General features: G+C 62.1%; 4 protein-coding genes across 4 annotated transcripts; all 4 read left to right on the forward strand.

The window, feature by feature from the left end:
* Window positions 1-62: 62 nt before the first annotated feature.
* LOC147413260 (uncharacterized) lies at window positions 63-4,624 on the forward strand. Its single transcript, XM_086480075.1, has 12 exons — window positions 63-132; window positions 596-657; window positions 815-968; window positions 1,357-1,613; window positions 1,921-2,006; window positions 2,479-2,573; window positions 2,680-2,785; window positions 3,045-3,156; window positions 3,308-3,445; window positions 3,810-3,985; window positions 4,235-4,331; window positions 4,391-4,624. Exons 1-12 carry the CDS (start codon window positions 63-65, stop codon window positions 4,622-4,624), a joined length of 1,587 nt encoding a protein of 528 aa, XP_086336201.1.
* A 742-nt stretch (window positions 4,625-5,366) lies between these two features.
* On the forward strand, window positions 5,367-9,928 carry LOC147413261 (uncharacterized). Its single transcript, XM_086480076.1, has 12 exons — window positions 5,367-5,436; window positions 5,900-5,961; window positions 6,119-6,272; window positions 6,661-6,917; window positions 7,225-7,310; window positions 7,783-7,877; window positions 7,984-8,089; window positions 8,349-8,460; window positions 8,612-8,749; window positions 9,114-9,289; window positions 9,539-9,635; window positions 9,695-9,928. The coding sequence occupies exons 1-12, from the start codon at window positions 5,367-5,369 to the stop codon at window positions 9,926-9,928; spliced, it is 1,587 nt and encodes a 528-aa protein (XP_086336202.1).
* Window positions 9,929-10,670: 742 nt separating this feature from the next.
* Window positions 10,671-15,232, forward strand: LOC147413262 (uncharacterized). Its single transcript, XM_086480077.1, has 12 exons — window positions 10,671-10,740; window positions 11,204-11,265; window positions 11,423-11,576; window positions 11,965-12,221; window positions 12,529-12,614; window positions 13,087-13,181; window positions 13,288-13,393; window positions 13,653-13,764; window positions 13,916-14,053; window positions 14,418-14,593; window positions 14,843-14,939; window positions 14,999-15,232. The coding sequence occupies exons 1-12, from the start codon at window positions 10,671-10,673 to the stop codon at window positions 15,230-15,232; spliced, it is 1,587 nt and encodes a 528-aa protein (XP_086336203.1).
* A 742-nt stretch (window positions 15,233-15,974) lies between these two features.
* Window positions 15,975-20,536, forward strand: LOC147413263 (uncharacterized). Its single transcript, XM_086480078.1, has 12 exons — window positions 15,975-16,044; window positions 16,508-16,569; window positions 16,727-16,880; window positions 17,269-17,525; window positions 17,833-17,918; window positions 18,391-18,485; window positions 18,592-18,697; window positions 18,957-19,068; window positions 19,220-19,357; window positions 19,722-19,897; window positions 20,147-20,243; window positions 20,303-20,536. The coding sequence occupies exons 1-12, from the start codon at window positions 15,975-15,977 to the stop codon at window positions 20,534-20,536; spliced, it is 1,587 nt and encodes a 528-aa protein (XP_086336204.1).
* The last annotated feature ends 613 nt before the right edge of the window (window positions 20,537-21,149 follow it).

Raw genomic sequence — 21,149 nt, forward strand, 5'->3', positions numbered from 1 at the left:
GCAGAGGGGTTTTAGGACAAGCACTTCTTTCCCAGCGGCTGCAGTGCAGGGAGAGGAAGAGGATGACGTACCTGCTCTTTAACCCCCTGGGGCCCAACGACCTCCCAACCCTCAAGGAGCTCACCACCAGCGGTAAGGCCCTGGAGGGAGGGCCCTTGCAGGAGCTCTGTCAGAGCCAAGATGAAGTGGAGACGAGCTGTGGAAAACCTGAGGCTGGGGCTGTGGTGGTGGTCTTCTGGAGGGGACTGGCGGCTGCAAGAAGAGCCCTGCCTGATGGTGCCCTGGGGCTCGAGGGCGGCTTTGGTAGCCCAGGCCTCTTAACCGCTGCCCGTGTCAAAGGGCGGGATCCCCTTCCCCAAAACACTCCTGATGCCTGCCTTTCCTTCCCAGGCTTGTCCTGGGCACAGGATGGGCTTTGTGGAGGCTGGGGGCGGTCCAGAACGCAGCTGGGCAGCCCCGGCGGTGCGAGTGTTTGCTCAGGGCAAGGGGGCGCTTGAGTGCACTCCACTGTCGCCTCTGTGGGGAGGGGAGGGGGGTGCCGGGCGGCTGGCCATTGCCGACTCAGAGCACGGCATGCCTTTCCTTTGCTTTCCAGAAATCTGCAGAGTCTGGGCTACCACGTCTCTGTACATCTGGAGACAGCTCTTGCAGAAGAGGGTGAGCAAACGAACCTCCTGCCCGTGCTCCATCCTGCCCCCTGGGGCATCCGGAGCGGGTCACAAAGCGCCATCCCCGGGGCCATGCCAGTCATCTGGCAGCCTTCCCGCCTCTGCGCAGCCCTGACAACGCTCCCTCCTCCTGCTTGCATTTTCAGGCGGTGGACATCGGAATTGGGACATTTGCCCTTGTGCCAGCCTGCGCCACGGTGGGAGAGGACCAGGTTTTGCCTGTTGAGAGACCCGTGTTCCAGCCGTGCAGGTTTCTGAAGAACTTTTACAAGCTCAAGTGTACCAAGACCGAAATTCCTGGTAAGACGACAGGTGCATCCCCTGCACAGCCCTTGCATTTGCCTTGGTGCCGACATCTCTGTGACATGGCCGAGCAAAGGCTCTTGCGACCTGGAGAGCGATGAGCGGGGGAGCGGGGGCACATGGTCGTCCACCCAGCACCTTGACCCTCCCTGGGGAGCCAGCCTCATCTCCCCAGCTCACCCTATGCTCCAGCTGGTTGCTGGCAGCAGGAGGCAAAGCTTCTCTTTGCCTCCTCCTGACCATCAGGTCCTTTCTGGACACGCGGCTGAAGCCAAAATGGCCTCTGGCAGAGCGCTGCCTGAGTGCTGGCCACTGACGGCACCTAGTCTGGGAGTCGGCTGAACTGCGGTGGCAGTGACTTGGTTGCTTTGCGCTTGTTTCCTAGACGTGACACCACTTGTTCAGCTCGACTTTGAGGAGATTGCTGCAGACATCCACTTCCAACAAAAAATCGTGGAGCGGTGCATACATGAGACCCTGCTTTTCTTCGCTGGGGCCCTCCGAGACAACAAGGAGGTGGAATTTTCCTTCAAGGGCATTGGCATCCTTGCTGTGCGAAGAAAAGTGGTCAGCATGACCTTCTTTGATGACTGCCTCCTGGAGCTGGATACGACAGGGAACATGCTGGCAGCTCTTCTCGGGGTGAGCTTGTCATTTCTCCGGGGCTGCTCCTCTTGGCTCCATGGCAATGCTGTCAAAGCTCTCCCCAGCCCCTTTCTCTTGCCTGCCGTCGTCACCTGCCGCGGCCCCTGGCCTAGACACCTGCTCCATGAGCTAGGCCAAGGCTCGGTAGCACCTCAGCCCCTTTGAGGCAGGGGCTAATGACGTCAAGGGAGAAGGCGGCGTGCGGCTTTCTGAGAGGCAGCCTTTGCGTCTTTGAGCAGCAAGAGGGTTTACCGCCTTTCTACGTGCCCTGGGCATCTGCTGATGTGTCCCTGTCCCCTTGCAGGACCGCAAGATGATGAGTATTGTGGCCTTCGCGGGCAAAGACAATTTTAGCCGGATCAGTCAAGACGGGGTCATCACGCTGCCAAGGTGAGCAGGGTGGCTTCTGCAGCCCCTGGCTGGTCGAGGCAGCAGCAGCTGCTCAGCCCCTGCTGTGGAGGTACCCTCTTGCCAAGGCCCCTCTCCTGCTGGGCTTAGGCAAGCGCATCTCCTTCCCCGGAGAGCTTCCCTGTCTGCCCGCTGCTCGTTCCTGCCCAGCTTGGAGAGTGCAGGTGAAGCAGCCAGTCTGCTCCTGATGGGCCCTGAGAGAGTGAGAGAGGCAGGAGGGTTTGCAGGGGCAGCAAGGAGGGCGTGTGCTGCCATCATCAGCTTTCTGGCAGGAAGGCCAGGCAAGCACCGTCAGAAGCTGAGGGAGGCCGTGGGGCCCCTCCGGTCCCACAGAGAGCTGTGTCCTCCAAGAACTTGGCAGTGGCTCCCAAAGATGCCTGCCAGAAGCTTATGAGCATCACCTGCCAGGGAAGCGCGGTGCCCTTTTGCCTAGCTGGTGCCTTCTTGTTTCCAGGTTTGCACTTGAGACCCCCAACTCAGCATCGGGCCCTGGCATTTCTGTGAAGCCCAGGACAGAGTTGGCGCCTGGGGGCAGGGGTGCCCACAGAGGTAATGTCCCAGCTGAGGAGTGCTGGCAGGGGGCTGTGGGCGCTCCTCTCTGGCCCACAGGCTCCCAAAGACACTGTTGTGCCCTCCTCTTGTCTCCTGCTTGCAGTGAGTGTGCTGGATCCGGTGTCCCTGGCTCAGAGGAGGGTTTCTGCATTCAGACAGCTGGCAAAGGAAGGCGAGCGGGCTAAAGCCAAGGAAGCTGGCCGAGCCAGGTGAGCCTGCTGGCGGAGCAGTGTGGTGGGGGGGCGCAGGGGCACCCGGTGCCCTTGTTGTAGTATGCGCGAGCGGCGTCCATTGGCCGGGGTTTCTGTGCTGATGCCGAAAGGCCCCGGAGACCTTGTGCTGCCGGACATGTGCTCCTCCTGCCGAACCGGCTGGTGGTGCCGGAGCCGGGGGGAAGGCTGCATGCCCGTCCTGGAGCAACAGGCTCAGACTGGGCTCCCACAAGCTCAGCCTGTGTTGCCTCTTTAGATTCCTGCCAGTAATCCAGCAGAAGTCCCAGGAGAAGCCGACAGAGCTCAGCAAACCTCCAGCTCGGCCGCACTTGCGGCTCCCTGCGTCTGTTCTGCAGCCCTCAGGAACGGTACGCCCTAGGGATTTGCCAGCCCCGTGTCACATTTTGGGCTCTGGGCCGGGGCACAAGGGGCAGCAGGACCTGCCCATCGTCCCAGCCCCCCTGCCCTGCCCAAGCCCAAGGAGACTAACGCTGCGTGTGGTGTGTGTGTGGCCTCCAGAGAACGAGCTCCCTCCACACTGAGAGGGAAGAAAACCAGCTCCGGCTGCACATGGCATTCAAGCGCCAAGAGGTGGAAGCAGAAGTGTGGCGCCAGTACCAGGCCAGCAGAACTGGGCAGAAGGTGGAGCTAGGCCAGGTACGGCATGCACTTCACAGCCCCCTGGAAAAGGGTGTTTCTCCTTCCCCATCCCCTGGGAGGGCTGCAGGGAAGGTCTCCCGGCAGCGCTGTGGCCAACTGGCCAGGCAGGGGTCTTCCGTCTGCCTGCTGCCCTGCACATTGCCCTGCAGGAGGAGCTGTTCCTAGGGCCCCAGGCCAAAGCGTGCAGTTGGCGGTGGCATGAGCGGTCTGTTTCGTGCCCAGACCTCTCTTTGGGGGGGTCAGCACCGCTGCCTTGAAGACTAAGCCAAGCCTGCGCAAGCCGCTCGCCTCGGCTGAAGCCTTGCGAGCAGCCCCAGCCACTGGTGGCACTGCTTTAGGAGAGGCTCTTCTGCCTTTGCAGAGCCGTTGCCGCTACCTGTTTGAGGACCCCGATCGCCCTCCCCACCTCCTGAGAAAGGCCTATGCCGAGCAGCTGAGGGAGAGGCTAAAGGAGAAGGAGACATGCCAAAGCACTGCAAGGCAGAGAGACACAGAGGGGCGGGCAGAGCTGCACCACCTGGAGACCGCACTGGAAGTGTAAGTGTGTGCTGGCTCCTGCAGAGGCCGGGCAAAGCCTTGGGCGGCTCCCACCACTGGAGGTGTCTGGGCTGAAGACGGAAGGCTGGCTCAGCCGGCTGGGTTCTGCCTTCCCAAAGCAGGCAGGCGGTGCTTGCCCTCCCCACGCCGTGACTCCCGGGTGCCCGGCCCTCAGCTCTGATGCCTGATGTGTCGGAGGCTCAGCCCGGCCCGGCTTCACGCCCGGCTGATCTGCACTCTTCACTGCAGACAGGCTGGGGCGCAACGGCCCACGAGACACGGCCCAGAGCAGCGGCCTGGGCTCAGCAGCACCTGCGAGAAGTACTGGCCCGAGCCAGGCTTTGGGGTGCCGTGGGCCCTTCTCCTTGGCCACGGAGCTGAGGCCCTTTCTTCTGTGTCCTTTAGCAAGGGGGAGAAGATGAGGCTGTTGGAGCGCCCTGGGAAGGCCCAGCGACCGCCAGCCGCACGAGGAAGCTGCAAGCAGCCCCGGAGAGCCCAGCGGCAGGGGCCTTAGGCATCACAGCAGACGCCCTTCTCAACGGGAGAGCCGTCAGCAGCGGGTGGCAGGGCCGAGGAGTGCCTCTGCAGACGGGAACCCGCCAAATAAAGGCTGCTGGTGCCTGTGCCCAGCCAGAGTGACCACGCTGCTCCCCGCTTTGATTCAAGCCATCCATTCCTGTGCACGTGCAGGTTTGTATGTGCCGTCTTTGCTGAGTGAAATAAATCACAAACGACTCGGCAGCTCCAGCGCACCGACAGCAACGTGAGCCGGATCCTGGCCTTGCTCACGCGTCACTCACGGATTCGGCAGCAAAGTGCCAATTGCAGATTCTTTGTGACTGCCTGTGATGTGTGATGTCACAACGGGCTGTCCACCCCCGTGGCGCTCACACCTCCGCACACACGTCTGGGGCTAGCGCAGCACCACTTTCAACTTCCAGTGTTTACCAGTCACCAAGTCTTGGCCGTGTCTTCCCTTCAACATCTATGTGAGGACATTTCCTTGCACTTCACTTTCTCCAGCCTCCCACCAAACTAAACAGCCCTAATTACTTTCTTCCCCCCTGGGGACAAAGGTGGGTGGGGCCGCGAGGTGGCCTGTGACGTCACAGTGGGACACCCGCACCACAGCAACAACTCTCTCTCCCCACCGTGCCCCCGGCCACACTCCCGGCAACGCCCGGGCAACACCGGGGGGCTGCTCTCGCCAGCGCTCTGCTCCGCAGGAGCTGCCCTGCTGCCAGGAGGCGAGGGGAGGCCGCGGGAGAGCGCTGGAGGCCGGCACGCTTGCGGAAGTGGCAAGGAGGAGGAGGAGAGGAGCAGAGGGGTTTTAGGACAAGCACTTCTTTCCCAGCGGCTGCAGTGCAGGGAGAGGAAGAGGATGACGTACCTGCTCTTTAACCCCCTGGGGCCCAACGACCTCCCAACCCTCAAGGAGCTCACCACCAGCGGTAAGGCCCTGGAGGGAGGGCCCTTGCAGGAGCTCTGTCAGAGCCAAGATGAAGTGGAGACGAGCTGTGGAAAACCTGAGGCTGGGGCTGTGGTGGTGGTCTTCTGGAGGGGACTGGCGGCTGCAAGAAGAGCCCTGCCTGATGGTGCCCTGGGGCTCGAGGGCGGCTTTGGTAGCCCAGGCCTCTTAACCGCTGCCCGTGTCAAAGGGCGGGATCCCCTTCCCCAAAACACTCCTGATGCCTGCCTTTCCTTCCCAGGCTTGTCCTGGGCACAGGATGGGCTTTGTGGAGGCTGGGGGCGGTCCAGAACGCAGCTGGGCAGCCCCGGCGGTGCGAGTGTTTGCTCAGGGCAAGGGGGCGCTTGAGTGCACTCCACTGTCGCCTCTGTGGGGAGGGGAGGGGGGTGCCGGGCGGCTGGCCATTGCCGACTCAGAGCACGGCATGCCTTTCCTTTGCTTTCCAGAAATCTGCAGAGTCTGGGCTACCACGTCTCTGTACATCTGGAGACAGCTCTTGCAGAAGAGGGTGAGCAAACGAACCTCCTGCCCGTGCTCCATCCTGCCCCCTGGGGCATCCGGAGCGGGTCACAAAGCGCCATCCCCGGGGCCATGCCAGTCATCTGGCAGCCTTCCCGCCTCTGCGCAGCCCTGACAACGCTCCCTCCTCCTGCTTGCATTTTCAGGCGGTGGACATCGGAATTGGGACATTTGCCCTTGTGCCAGCCTGCGCCACGGTGGGAGAGGACCAGGTTTTGCCTGTTGAGAGACCCGTGTTCCAGCCGTGCAGGTTTCTGAAGAACTTTTACAAGCTCAAGTGTACCAAGACCGAAATTCCTGGTAAGACGACAGGTGCATCCCCTGCACAGCCCTTGCATTTGCCTTGGTGCCGACATCTCTGTGACATGGCCGAGCAAAGGCTCTTGCGACCTGGAGAGCGATGAGCGGGGGAGCGGGGGCACATGGTCGTCCACCCAGCACCTTGACCCTCCCTGGGGAGCCAGCCTCATCTCCCCAGCTCACCCTATGCTCCAGCTGGTTGCTGGCAGCAGGAGGCAAAGCTTCTCTTTGCCTCCTCCTGACCATCAGGTCCTTTCTGGACACGCGGCTGAAGCCAAAATGGCCTCTGGCAGAGCGCTGCCTGAGTGCTGGCCACTGACGGCACCTAGTCTGGGAGTCGGCTGAACTGCGGTGGCAGTGACTTGGTTGCTTTGCGCTTGTTTCCTAGACGTGACACCACTTGTTCAGCTCGACTTTGAGGAGATTGCTGCAGACATCCACTTCCAACAAAAAATCGTGGAGCGGTGCATACATGAGACCCTGCTTTTCTTCGCTGGGGCCCTCCGAGACAACAAGGAGGTGGAATTTTCCTTCAAGGGCATTGGCATCCTTGCTGTGCGAAGAAAAGTGGTCAGCATGACCTTCTTTGATGACTGCCTCCTGGAGCTGGATACGACAGGGAACATGCTGGCAGCTCTTCTCGGGGTGAGCTTGTCATTTCTCCGGGGCTGCTCCTCTTGGCTCCATGGCAATGCTGTCAAAGCTCTCCCCAGCCCCTTTCTCTTGCCTGCCGTCGTCACCTGCCGCGGCCCCTGGCCTAGACACCTGCTCCATGAGCTAGGCCAAGGCTCGGTAGCACCTCAGCCCCTTTGAGGCAGGGGCTAATGACGTCAAGGGAGAAGGCGGCGTGCGGCTTTCTGAGAGGCAGCCTTTGCGTCTTTGAGCAGCAAGAGGGTTTACCGCCTTTCTACGTGCCCTGGGCATCTGCTGATGTGTCCCTGTCCCCTTGCAGGACCGCAAGATGATGAGTATTGTGGCCTTCGCGGGCAAAGACAATTTTAGCCGGATCAGTCAAGACGGGGTCATCACGCTGCCAAGGTGAGCAGGGTGGCTTCTGCAGCCCCTGGCTGGTCGAGGCAGCAGCAGCTGCTCAGCCCCTGCTGTGGAGGTACCCTCTTGCCAAGGCCCCTCTCCTGCTGGGCTTAGGCAAGCGCATCTCCTTCCCCGGAGAGCTTCCCTGTCTGCCCGCTGCTCGTTCCTGCCCAGCTTGGAGAGTGCAGGTGAAGCAGCCAGTCTGCTCCTGATGGGCCCTGAGAGAGTGAGAGAGGCAGGAGGGTTTGCAGGGGCAGCAAGGAGGGCGTGTGCTGCCGTCATCAGCTTTCTGGCAGGAAGGCCAGGCAAGCACCGTCAGAAGCTGAGGGAGGCCGTGGGGCCCCTCCGGTCCCACAGAGAGCTGTGTCCTCCAAGAACTTGGCAGTGGCTCCCAAAGATGCCTGCCAGAAGCTTATGAGCATCACCTGCCAGGGAAGCGCGGTGCCCTTTTGCCTAGCTGGTGCCTTCTTGTTTCCAGGTTTGCACTTGAGACCCCCAACTCAGCATCGGGCCCTGGCATTTCTGTGAAGCCCAGGACAGAGTTGGCGCCTGGGGGCAGGGGTGCCCACAGAGGTAATGTCCCAGCTGAGGAGTGCTGGCAGGGGGCTGTGGGCGCTCCTCTCTGGCCCACAGGCTCCCAAAGACACTGTTGTGCCCTCCTCTTGTCTCCTGCTTGCAGTGAGTGTGCTGGATCCGGTGTCCCTGGCTCAGAGGAGGGTTTCTGCATTCAGACAGCTGGCAAAGGAAGGCGAGCGGGCTAAAGCCAAGGAAGCTGGCCGAGCCAGGTGAGCCTGCTGGCGGAGCAGTGTGGTGGGGGGGCGCAGGGGCACCCGGTGCCCTTGTTGTAGTATGCGCGAGCGGCGTCCATTGGCCGGGGTTTCTGTGCTGATGCCGAAAGGCCCCGGAGACCTTGTGCTGCCGGACATGTGCTCCTCCTGCCAAACCGGCTGGTGGTGCCGGAGCCGGGGGGAAGGCTGCATGCCCGTCCTGGAGCAACAGGCTCAGACTGGGCTCCCACAAGCTCAGCCTGTGTTGCCTCTTTAGATTCCTGCCAGTAATCCAGCAGAAGTCCCAGGAGAAGCCGACAGAGCTCAGCAAACCTCCAGCTCGGCCGCACTTGCGGCTCCCTGCGTCTGTTCTGCAGCCCTCAGGAACGGTACGCCCTAGGGATTTGCCAGCCCCGTGTCACATTTTGGGCTCTGGGCCGGGGCACAAGGGGCAGCAGGACCTGCCCATCGTCCCAGCCCCCCTGCCCTGCCCAAGCCCAAGGAGACTAACGCTGCGTGTGGTGTGTGTGTGGCCTCCAGAGAACGAGCTCCCTCCACACTGAGAGGGAAGAAAACCAGCTCCGGCTGCACATGGCATTCAAGCGCCAAGAGGTGGAAGCAGAAGTGTGGCGCCAGTACCAGGCCAGCAGAACTGGGCAGAAGGTGGAGCTAGGCCAGGTACGGCATGCACTTCACAGCCCCCTGGAAAAGGGTGTTTCTCCTTCCCCATCCCCTGGGAGGGCTGCAGGGAAGGTCTCCCGGCAGCGCTGTGGCCAACTGGCCAGGCAGGGGTCTTCCGTCTGCCTGCTGCCCTGCACATTGCCCTGCAGGAGGAGCTGTTCCTAGGGCCCCAGGCCAAAGCGTGCAGTTGGCGGTGGCATGAGCGGTCTGTTTCGTGCCCAGACCTCTCTCTGGGGGGGTCAGCACCGCTGCCTTGAAGACTAAGCCAAGCCTGCGCAAGCCGCTCGCCTCGGCTGAAGCCTTGCGAGCAGCCCCAGCCACTGGTGGCACTGCTTTAGGAGAGGCTCTTCTGCCTTTGCAGAGCCGTTGCCGCTACCTGTTTGAGGACCCCGATCGCCCTCCCCACCTCCTGAGAAAGGCCTATGCCGAGCAGCTGAGGGAGAGGCTAAAGGAGAAGGAGACATGCCAAAGCACTGCAAGGCAGAGAGACACAGAGGGGCGGGCAGAGCTGCACCACCTGGAGACCGCACTGGAAGTGTAAGTGTGTGCTGGCTCCTGCAGAGGCCGGGCAAAGCCTTGGGCGGCTCCCACCACTGGAGGTGTCTGGGCTGAAGACGGAAGGCTGGCTCAGCCGGCTGGGTTCTGCCTTCCCAAAGCAGGCAGGCGGTGCTTGCCCTCCCCACGCCGTGACTCCCGGGTGCCCGGCCCTCAGCTCTGATGCCTGATGTGTCGGAGGCTCAGCCCGGCCCGGCTTCACGCCCGGCTGATCTGCACTCTTCACTGCAGACAGGCTGGGGCGCAACGGCCCACGAGACACGGCCCAGAGCAGCGGCCTGGGCTCAGCAGCACCTGCGAGAAGTACTGGCCCGAGCCAGGCTTTGGGGTGCCGTGGGCCCTTCTCCTTGGCCACGGAGCTGAGGCCCTTTCTTCTGTGTCCTTTAGCAAGGGGGAGAAGATGAGGCTGTTGGAGCGCCCTGGGAAGGCCCAGCGACCGCCAGCCGCACGAGGAAGCTGCAAGCAGCCCCGGAGAGCCCAGCGGCAGGGGCCTTAGGCATCACAGCAGACGCCCTTCTCAACGGGAGAGCCGTCAGCAGCGGGTGGCAGGGCCGAGGAGTGCCTCTGCAGACGGGAACCCGCCAAATAAAGGCTGCTGGTGCCTGTGCCCAGCCAGAGTGACCACGCTGCTCCCCGCTTTGATTCAAGCCATCCATTCCTGTGCACGTGCAGGTTTGTATGTGCCGTCTTTGCTGAGTGAAATAAATCACAAACGACTCGGCAGCTCCAGCGCACCGACAGCAACGTGAGCCGGATCCTGGCCTTGCTCACGCGTCACTCACGGATTCGGCAGCAAAGTGCCAATTGCAGATTCTTTGTGACTGCCTGTGATGTGTGATGTCACAACGGGCTGTCCACCCCCGTGGCGCTCACACCTCCGCACACACGTCTGGGGCTAGCGCAGCACCACTTTCAACTTCCAGTGTTTACCAGTCACCAAGTCTTGGCCGTGTCTTCCCTTCAACATCTATGTGAGGACATTTCCTTGCACTTCACTTTCTCCAGCCTCCCACCAAACTAAACAGCCCTAATTACTTTCTTCCCCCCTGGGGACAAAGGTGGGTGGGGCCGCGAGGTGGCCTGTGACGTCACAGTGGGACACCCGCACCACAGCAACAACTCTCTCTCCCCACCGTGCCCCCGGCCACACTCCCGGCAACGCCCGGGCAACACCGGGGGGCTGCTCTCGCCAGCGCTCTGCTCCGCAGGAGCTGCCCTGCTGCCAGGAGGCGAGGGGAGGCCGCGGGAGAGCGCTGGAGGCCGGCACGCTTGCGGAAGTGGCAAGGAGGAGGAGGAGAGGAGCAGAGGGGTTTTAGGACAAGCACTTCTTTCCCAGCGGCTGCAGTGCAGGGAGAGGAAGAGGATGACGTACCTGCTCTTTAACCCCCTGGGGCCCAACGACCTCCCAACCCTCAAGGAGCTCACCACCAGCGGTAAGGCCCTGGAGGGAGGGCCCTTGCAGGAGCTCTGTCAGAGCCAAGATGAAGTGGAGACGAGCTGTGGAAAACCTGAGGCTGGGGCTGTGGTGGTGGTCTTCTGGAGGGGACTGGCGGCTGCAAGAAGAGCCCTGCCTGATGGTGCCCTGGGGCTCGAGGGCGGCTTTGGTAGCCCAGGCCTCTTAACCGCTGCCCGTGTCAAAGGGCGGGATCCCCTTCCCCAAAACACTCCTGATGCCTGCCTTTCCTTCCCAGGCTTGTCCTGGGCACAGGATGGGCTTTGTGGAGGCTGGGGGCGGTCCAGAACGCAGCTGGGCAGCCCCGGCGGTGCGAGTGTTTGCTCAGGGCAAGGGGGCGCTTGAGTGCACTCCACTGTCGCCTCTGTGGGGAGGGGAGGGGGGTGCCGGGCGGCTGGCCATTGCCGACTCAGAGCACGGCATGCCTTTCCTTTGCTTTCCAGAAATCTGCAGAGTCTGGGCTACCACGTCTCTGTACATCTGGAGACAGCTCTTGCAGAAGAGGGTGAGCAAACGAACCTCCTGCCCGTGCTCCATCCTGCCCCCTGGGGCATCCGGAGCGGGTCACAAAGCGCCATCCCCGGGGCCATGCCAGTCATCTGGCAGCCTTCCCGCCTCTGCGCAGCCCTGACAACGCTCCCTCCTCCTGCTTGCATTTTCAGGCGGTGGACATCGGAATTGGGACATTTGCCCTTGTGCCAGCCTGCGCCACGGTGGGAGAGGACCAGGTTTTGCCTGTTGAGAGACCCGTGTTCCAGCCGTGCAGGTTTCTGAAGAACTTTTACAAGCTCAAGTGTACCAAGACCGAAATTCCTGGTAAGACGACAGGTGCATCCCCTGCACAGCCCTTGCATTTGCCTTGGTGCCGACATCTCTGTGACATGGCCGAGCAAAGGCTCTTGCGACCTGGAGAGCGATGAGCGGGGGAGCGGGGGCACATGGTCGTCCACCCAGCACCTTGACCCTCCCTGGGGAGCCAGCCTCATCTCCCCAGCTCACCCTATGCTCCAGCTGGTTGCTGGCAGCAGGAGGCAAAGCTTCTCTTTGCCTCCTCCTGACCATCAGGTCCTTTCTGGACACGCGGCTGAAGCCAAAATGGCCTCTGGCAGAGCGCTGCCTGAGTGCTGGCCACTGACGGCACCTAGTCTGGGAGTCGGCTGAACTGCGGTGGCAGTGACTTGGTTGCTTTGCGCTTGTTTCCTAGACGTGACACCACTTGTTCAGCTCGACTTTGAGGAGATTGCTGCAGACATCCACTTCCAACAAAAAATCGTGGAGCGGTGCATACATGAGACCCTGCTTTTCTTCGCTGGGGCCCTCCGAGACAACAAGGAGGTGGAATTTTCCTTCAAGGGCATTGGCATCCTTGCTGTGCGAAGAAAAGTGGTCAGCATGACCTTCTTTGATGACTGCCTCCTGGAGCTGGATACGACAGGGAACATGCTGGCAGCTCTTCTCGGGGTGAGCTTGTCATTTCTCCGGGGCTGCTCCTCTTGGCTCCATGGCAATGCTGTCAAAGCTCTCCCCAGCCCCTTTCTCTTGCCTGCCGTCGTCACCTGCCGCGGCCCCTGGCCTAGACACCTGCTCCATGAGCTAGGCCAAGGCTCGGTAGCACCTCAGCCCCTTTGAGGCAGGGGCTAATGACGTCAAGGGAGAAGGCGGCGTGCGGCTTTCTGAGAGGCAGCCTTTGCGTCTTTGAGCAGCAAGAGGGTTTACCGCCTTTCTACGTGCCCTGGGCATCTGCTGATGTGTCCCTGTCCCCTTGCAGGACCGCAAGATGATGAGTATTGTGGCCTTCGCGGGCAAAGACAATTTTAGCCGGATCAGTCAAGACGGGGTCATCACGCTGCCAAGGTGAGCAGGGTGGCTTCTGCAGCCCCTGGCTGGTCGAGGCAGCAGCAGCTGCTCAGCCCCTGCTGTGGAGGTACCCTCTTGCCAAGGCCCCTCTCCTGCTGGGCTTAGGCAAGCGCATCTCCTTCCCCGGAGAGCTTCCCTGTCTGCCCGCTGCTCGTTCCTGCCCAGCTTGGAGAGTGCAGGTGAAGCAGCCAGTCTGCTCCTGATGGGCCCTGAGAGAGTGAGAGAGGCAGGAGGGTTTGCAGGGGCAGCAAGGAGGGCGTGTGCTGCCATCATCAGCTTTCTGGCAGGAAGGCCAGGCAAGCACCGTCAGAAGCTGAGGGAGGCCGTGGGGCCCCTCCGGTCCCACAGAGAGCTGTGTCCTCCAAGAACTTGGCAGTGGCTCCCAAAGATGCCTGCCAGAAGCTTATGAGCATCACCTGCCAGGGAAGCGCGGTGCCCTTTTGCCTAGCTGGTGCCTTCTTGTTTCCAGGTTTGCACTTGAGACCCCCAACTCAGCATCGGGCCCTGGCATTTCTGTGAAGCCCAGGACAGAGTTGGCGCCTGGGGGCAGGGGTGCCCACAGAGGTAATGTCCCAGCTGAGGAGTGCTGGCAGGGGGCTGTGGGCGCTCCTCTCTGGCCCACAGGCTCCCAAAGACACTGTTGTGCCCTCCTCTTGTCTCCTGCTTGCAGTGAGTGTGCTGGATCCGGTGTCCCTGGCTCAGAGGAGGGTTTCTGCATTCAGACAGCTGGCAAAGGAAGGCGAGCGGGCTAAAGCCAAGGAAGCTGGCCGAGCCAGGTGAGCCTGCTGGCGGAGCAGTGTGGTGGGGGGGCGCAGGGGCACCCGGTGCCCTTGTTGTAGTATGCGCGAGCGGCGTCCATTGGCCGGGGTTTCTGTGCTGATGCCGAAAGGCCCCGGAGACCTTGTGCTGCCGGACATGTGCTCCTCCTGCCGAACCGGCTGGTGGTGCCGGAGCCGGGGGGAAGGCTGCATGCCCGTCCTGGAGCAACAGGCTCAGACTGGGCTCCCACAAGCTCAGCCTGTGTTGCCTCTTTAGATTCCTGCCAGTAATCCAGCAGAAGTCCCAGGAGAAGCCGACAGAGCTCAGCAAACCTCCAGCTCGGCCGCACTTGCGGCTCCCTGCGTCTGTTCTGCAGCCCTCAGGAACGGTACGCCCTAGGGATTTGCCAGCCCCGTGTCACATTTTGGGCTCTGGGCCGGGGCACAAGGGGCAGCAGGACCTGCCCATCGTCCCAGCCCCCCTGCCCTGCCCAAGCCCAAGGAGACTAACGCTGCGTGTGGTGTGTGTGTGGCCTCCAGAGAACGAGCTCCCTCCACACTGAGAGGGAAGAAAACCAGCTCCGGCTGCACATGGCATTCAAGCGCCAAGAGGTGGAAGCAGAAGTGTGGCGCCAGTACCAGGCCAGCAGAACTGGGCAGAAGGTGGAGCTAGGCCAGGTACGGCATGCACTTCACAGCCCCCTGGAAAAGGGTGTTTCTCCTTCCCCATCCCCTGGGAGGGCTGCAGGGAAGGTCTCCCGGCAGCGCTGTGGCCAACTGGCCAGGCAGGGGTCTTCCGTCTGCCTGCTGCCCTGCACATTGCCCTGCAGGAGGAGCTGTTCCTAGGGCCCCAGGCCAAAGCGTGCAGTTGGCGGTGGCATGAGCGGTCTGTTTCGTGCCCAGACCTCTCTTTGGGGGGGTCAGCACCGCTGCCTTGAAGACTAAGCCAAGCCTGCGCAAGCCGCTCGCCTCGGCTGAAGCCTTGCGAGCAGCCCCAGCCACTGGTGGCACTGCTTTAGGAGAGGCTCTTCTGCCTTTGCAGAGCCGTTGCCGCTACCTGTTTGAGGACCCCGATCGCCCTCCCCACCTCCTGAGAAAGGCCTATGCCGAGCAGCTGAGGGAGAGGCTAAAGGAGAAGGAGACATGCCAAAGCACTGCAAGGCAGAGAGACACAGAGGGGCGGGCAGAGCTGCACCACCTGGAGACCGCACTGGAAGTGTAAGTGTGTGCTGGCTCCTGCAGAGGCCGGGCAAAGCCTTGGGCGGCTCCCACCACTGGAGGTGTCTGGGCTGAAGACGGAAGGCTGGCTCAGCCGGCTGGGTTCTGCCTTCCCAAAGCAGGCAGGCGGTGCTTGCCCTCCCCACGCCGTGACTCCCGGGTGCCCGGCCCTCAGCTCTGATGCCTGATGTGTCGGAGGCTCAGCCCGGCCCGGCTTCACGCCCGGCTGATCTGCACTCTTCACTGCAGACAGGCTGGGGCGCAACGGCCCACGAGACACGGCCCAGAGCAGCGGCCTGGGCTCAGCAGCACCTGCGAGAAGTACTGGCCCGAGCCAGGCTTTGGGGTGCCGTGGGCCCTTCTCCTTGGCCACGGAGCTGAGGCCCTTTCTTCTGTGTCCTTTAGCAAGGGGGAGAAGATGAGGCTGTTGGAGCGCCCTGGGAAGGCCCAGCGACCGCCAGCCGCACGAGGAAGCTGCAAGCAGCCCCGGAGAGCCCAGCGGCAGGGGCCTTAGGCATCACAGCAGACGCCCTTCTCAACGGGAGAGCCGTCAGCAGCGGGTGGCAGGGCCGAGGAGTGCCTCTGCAGACGGGAACCCGCCAAATAAAGGCTGCTGGTGCCTGTGCCCAGCCAGAGTGACCACGCTGCTCCCCGCTTTGATTCAAGCCATCCATTCCTGTGCACGTGCAGGTTTGTATGTGCCGTCTTTGCTGAGTGAAATAAATCACAAACGACTCGGCAGCTCCAGCGCACCGACAGCAACGTGAGCCGGATCCTGGCCTTGCTCACGCGTCACTCACGGATTCGGCAGCAAAGTGCCAATTGCAGATTCTTTGTGACTGCCTGTGATGTGTGATGTCACAACGGGCTGTCCACCCCCGTGGCGCTCACACCTCCGCACACACGTCTGGGGCTAGCGCAGCACCACTTTCAACTTCCAGTGTTTACCAGTCACCAAGTCTTGGCCGTGTCTTCCCTTCAACATCTATGTGAGGACATTTCCTTGCACTTCACTTTCTCCAGCCTCCCACCAAACTAAACAGCCCTAATTACTTTCTTCCCCCCTGGGGACAAAGGTGGGTGGGGCCGCGAGGTGGCCTGTGACGTCACAGTGGGACACCCGCACCACAGCAACAACTCTCTCTCCCCACCGTGCCCCCGGCCACACTCCCGGCAACGCCCGGGCAACACCGGGGGGCTGCTCTCGCCAGCGCTCTGCTCCGCAGGAGCTGCCCTGCTGCCAGGAGGCGAGGGGAGGCCGCGGGAGAGCGCTGGAGGCCGGCACGCTTGCGGAAGTGGCAAGGAGGAGGAGGAGAGGAGCAGAGGGGTTTTAGGACAAGCACTTCTTTCCCAGCGGCTGCAGTGCAGGGAGAGGAAGAGGATGACGTACCTGCTCTTTAACCCCCTGGGGCCCAACGACCTCCCAACCCTCAAGGAGCTCACCACCAGCGGTAAGGCCCTGGAGGGAGGGCCCTTGCAGGAGCTCTGTCAGAGCCAAGATGAAGTGGAGACGAGCTGTGGAAAACCTGAGGCTGGGGCTGTGGTGGTGGTCTTCTGGAGGGGACTGGCGGCTGCAAGAAGAGCCCTGCCTGATGGTGCCCTGGGGCTCGAGGGCGGCTTTGGTAGCCCAGGCCTCTTAACCGCTGCCCGTGTCAAAGGGCGGGATCCCCTTCCCCAAAACACTCCTGATGCCTGCCTTTCCTTCCCAGGCTTGTCCTGGGCACAGGATGGGCTTTGTGGAGGCTGGGGGCGGTCCAGAACGCAGCTGGGCAGCCCCGGCGGTGCGAGTGTTTGCTCAGGGCAAGGGGGCGCTTGAGTGCACTCCACTGTCGCCTCTGTGGGGAGGGGAGGGGGGTGCCGGGCGGCTGGCCATTGCCGACTCAGAGCACGGCATGCCTTTCCTTTGCTTTCCAGAAATCTGCAGAGTCTGGGCTACCACGTCTCTGTACATCTGGAGACAGCTCTTGCAGAAGAGGGTGAGCAAACGAACCTCCTGCCCGTGCTCCATCCTGCCCCCTGGGGCATCCGGAGCGGGTCACAAAGCGCCATCCCCGGGGCCATGCCAGTCATCTGGCAGCCTTCCCGCCTCTGCGCAGCCCTGACAACGCTCCCTCCTCCTGCTTGCATTTTCAGGCGGTGGACATCGGAATTGGGACATTTGCCCTTGTGCCAGCCTGCGCCACGGTGGGAGAGGACCAGGTTTTGCCTGTTGAGAGACCCGTGTTCCAGCCGTGCAGGTTTCTGAAGAACTTTTACAAGCTCAAGTGTACCAAGACCGAAATTCCTGGTAAGACGACAGGTGCATCCCCTGCACAGCCCTTGCATTTGCCTTGGTGCCGACATCTCTGTGACATGGCCGAGCAAAGGCTCTTGCGACCTGGAGAGCGATGAGCGGGGGAGCGGGGGCACATGGTCGTCCACCCAGCACCTTGACCCTCCCTGGGGAGCCAGCCTCATCTCCCCAGCTCACCCTATGCTCCAGCTGGTTGCTGGCAGCAGGAGGCAAAGCTTCTCTTTGCCTCCTCCTGACCATCAGGTCCTTTCTGGACACGCGGCTGAAGCCAAAATGGCCTCTGGCAGAGCGCTGCCTGAGTGCTGGCCACTGACGGCACCTAGTCTGGGAGTCGGCTGAACTGCGGTGGCAGTGACTTGGTTGCTTTGCGCTTGTTTCCTAGACGTGACACCACTTGTTCAGCTCGACTTTGAGGAGATTGCTGCAGACATCCACTTCCAACAAAAAATCGTGGAGCGGTGCATACATGAGACCCTGCTTTTCTTCGCTGGGGCCCTCCGAGACAACAAGGAGGTGGAATTTTCCTTCAAGGGCATTGGCATCCTTGCTGTGCGAAGAAAAGTGGTCAGCATGACCTTCTTTGATGACTGCCTCCTGGAGCTGGATACGACAGGGAACATGCTGGCAGCTCTTCTCGGGGTGAGCTTGTCATTTCTCCGGGGCTGCTCCTCTTGGCTCCATGGCAATGCTGTCAAAGCTCTCCCCAGCCCCTTTCTCTTGCCTGCCGTCGTCACCTGCCGCGGCCCCTGGCCTAGACACCTGCTCCATGAGCTAGGCCAAGGCTCGGTAGCACCTCAGCCCCTTTGAGGCAGGGGCTAATGACGTCAAGGGAGAAGGCGGCGTGCGGCTTTCTGAGAGGCAGCCTTTGCGTCTTTGAGCAGCAAGAGGGTTTACCGCCTTTCTACGTGCCCTGGGCATCTGCTGATGTGTCCCTGTCCCCTTGCAGGACCGCAAGATGATGAGTATTGTGGCCTTCGCGGGCAAAGACAATTTTAGCCGGATCAGTCAAGACGGGGTCATCATGCTGCCAAGGTGAGCAGGGTGGCTTCTGCAGCCCCTGGCTGGTCGAGGCAGCAGCAGCTGCTCAGCCCCTGCTGTGGAGGTACCCTCTTGCCAAGGCCCCTCTCCTGCTGGGCTTAGGCAAGCGCATCTCCTTCCCCGGAGAGCTTCCCTGTCTGCCCGCTGCTCGTTCCTGCCCAGCTTGGAGAGTGCAGGTGAAGCAGCCAGTCTGCTCCTGATGGGCCCTGAGAGAGTGAGAGAGGCAGGAGGGTTTGCAGGGGCAGCAAGGAGGGCGTGTGCTGCCGTCATCAGCTTTCTGGCAGGAAGGCCAGGCAAGCACCGTCAGAAGCTGAGGGAGGCCGTGGGGCCCCTCCGGTCCCACAGAGAGCTGTGTCCTCCAAGAACTTGGCAGTGGCTCCCAAAGATGCCTGCCAGAAGCTTATGAGCATCACCTGCCAGGGAAGCGCGGTGCCCTTTTGCCTAGCTGGTGCCTTCTTGTTTCCAGGTTTGCACTTGAGACCCCCAACTCAGCATCGGGCCCTGGCATTTCTGTGAAGCCCAGGACAGAGTTGGCGCCTGGGGGCAGGGGTGCCCACAGAGGTAATGTCCCAGCTGAGGAGTGCTGGCAGGGGGCTGTGGGCGCTCCTCTCTGGCCCACAGGCTCCCAAAGACACTGTTGTGCCCTCCTCTTGTCTCCTGCTTGCAGTGAGTGTGCTGGATCCGGTGTCCCTGGCTCAGAGGAGGGTTTCTGCATTCAGACAGCTGGCAAAGGAAGGCGAGCGGGCTAAAGCCAAGGAAGCTGGCCGAGCCAGGTGAGCCTGCTGGCGGAGCAGTGTGGTGGGGGGGCGCAGGGGCACCCGGTGCCCTTGTTGTAGTATGCGCGAGCGGCGTCCATTGGCCGGGGTTTCTGTGCTGATGCCGAAAGGCCCCGGAGACCTTGTGCTGCCGGACATGTGCTCCTCCTGCCGAACCGGCTGGTGGTGCCGGAGCCGGGGGGAAGGCTGCATGCCCGTCCTGGAGCAACAGGCTCAGACTGGGCTCCCACAAGCTCAGCCTGTGTTGCCTCTTTAGATTCCTGCCAGTAATCCAGCAGAAGTCCCAGGAGAAGCCGACAGAGCTCAGCAAACCTCCAGCTCGGCCGCACTTGCGGCTCCCTGCGTCTGTTCTGCAGCCCTCAGGAACGGTACGCCCTAGGGATTTGCCAGCCCCGTGTCACATTTTGGGCTCTGGGCCGGGGCACAAGGGGCAGCAGGACCTGCCCATCGTCCCAGCCCCCCTGCCCTGCCCAAGCCCAAGGAGACTAACGCTGCGTGTGGTGTGTGTGTGGCCTCCAGAGAACGAGCTCCCTCCACACTGAGAGGGAAGAAAACCAGCTCCGGCTGCACATGGCATTCAAGCGCCAAGAGGTGGAAGCAGAAGTGTGGCGCCAGTACCAGGCCAGCAGAACTGGGCAGAAGGTGGAGCTAGGCCAGGTACGGCATGCACTTCACAGCCCCCTGGAAAAGGGTGTTTCTCCTTCCCCATCCCCTGGGAGGGCTGCAGGGAAGGTCTCCCGGCAGCGCTGTGGCCAACTGGCCAGGCAGGGGTCTTCCGTCTGCCTGCTGCCCTGCACATTGCCCTGCAGGAGGAGCTGTTCCTAGGGCCCCAGGCCAAAGCGTGCAGTTGGCGGTGGCATGAGCGGTCTGTTTCGTGCCCAGACCTCTCTTTGGGGGGGTCAGCACCGCTGCCTTGAAGACTAAGCCAAGCCTGCGCAAGCCGCTCGCCTCGGCTGAAGCCTTGCGAGCAGCCCCAGCCACTGGTGGCACTGCTTTAGGAGAGGCTCTTCTGCCTTTGCAGAGCCGTTGCCGCTACCTGTTTGAGGACCCCGATCGCCCTCCCCACCTCCTGAGAAAGGCCTATGCCGAGCAGCTGAGGGAGAGGCTAAAGGAGAAGGAGACATGCCAAAGCACTGCAAGGCAGAGAGACACAGAGGGGCGGGCAGAGCTGCACCACCTGGAGACCGCACTGGAAGTGTAAGTGTGTGCTGGCTCCTGCAGAGGCCGGGCAAAGCCTTGGGCGGCTCCCACCACTGGAGGTGTCTGGGCTGAAGACGGAAGGCTGGCTCAGCCGGCTGGGTTCTGCCTTCCCAAAGCAGGCAGGCGGTGCTTGCCCTCCCCACGCCGTGACTCCCGGGTGCCCGGCCCTCAGCTCTGATGCCTGATGTGTCGGAGGCTCAGCCCGGCCCGGCTTCACGCCCGGCTGATCTGCACTCTTCACTGCAGACAGGCTGGGGCGCAACGGCCCACGAGACACGGCCCAGAGCAGCGGCCTGGGCTCAGCAGCACCTGCGAGAAGTACTGGCCCGAGCCAGGCTTTGGGGTGCCGTGGGCCCTTCTCCTTGGCCACGGAGCTGAGGCCCTTTCTTCTGTGTCCTTTAGCAAGGGGGAGAAGATGAGGCTGTTGGAGCGCCCTGGGAAGGCCCAGCGACCGCCAGCCGCACGAGGAAGCTGCAAGCAGCCCCGGAGAGCCCAGCGGCAGGGGCCTTAGGCATCACAGCAGATGCCCTTCTCAACGGGAGAGCCGTCAGCAGCGGGTGGCAGGGCCGAGGAGTGCCTCTGCAGACGGGAACCCGCCAAATAAAGGCTGCTGGTGCCTGTGCCCAGCCAGAGTGACCACGCTGCTCCCCGCTTTGATTCAAGCCATCCATTCCTGTGCACGTGCAGGTTTGTATGTGCCGTCTTTGCTGAGTGAAATAAATCACAAACGACTCGGCAGCTCCAGCGCACCGACAGCAACGTGAGCCGGATCCTGGCCTTGCTCACGCGTCACTCACGGATTCGGCAGCAAAGTGCCAATTGCAGATTCTTTGTGACTGCCTGTGATGTGTGATGTCACAACGGGCTGTCCACCCCCGTGGCGCTCACACCTCCGCACACACGTCTGGGGCTAGCGCAGCACCACTTTCAACTTCCAGTGTTTCATACCAGTCACCAAGTCTTGGCCGTGTCCTCCCTTCAACATCTATGTGAGGACATTTCCTTGCACTTCACTTTCTCCAGCCTCCCACCAAACTAAACAGCCCTAATTACTTTCTTCCCCCCTGGGGACAAAGGTGGGTGGGGCCGCGAGGTGGCCTGTGACGTCACAGTGGGACACCCGCACCACAGCAACAACTCTCTCTCCCCACCGTGCCCCCGGCCACACTCCCGGCAACGCCCGGGCAACACCGGGGGGCTGCTCTCGCCAGCGCTCTGCTCCGCAGGAGCTGCCCTGCTGCCAGGAGGC

The sequence above is a fragment of the Leptosomus discolor genome, chromosome Z (genome assembly GCF_034619465.1).
Source record: "Leptosomus discolor isolate bLepDis1 chromosome Z, bLepDis1.hap2, whole genome shotgun sequence".
Classification (NCBI taxonomy): Eukaryota; Metazoa; Chordata; class Aves; order Leptosomiformes; family Leptosomidae; genus Leptosomus; species Leptosomus discolor.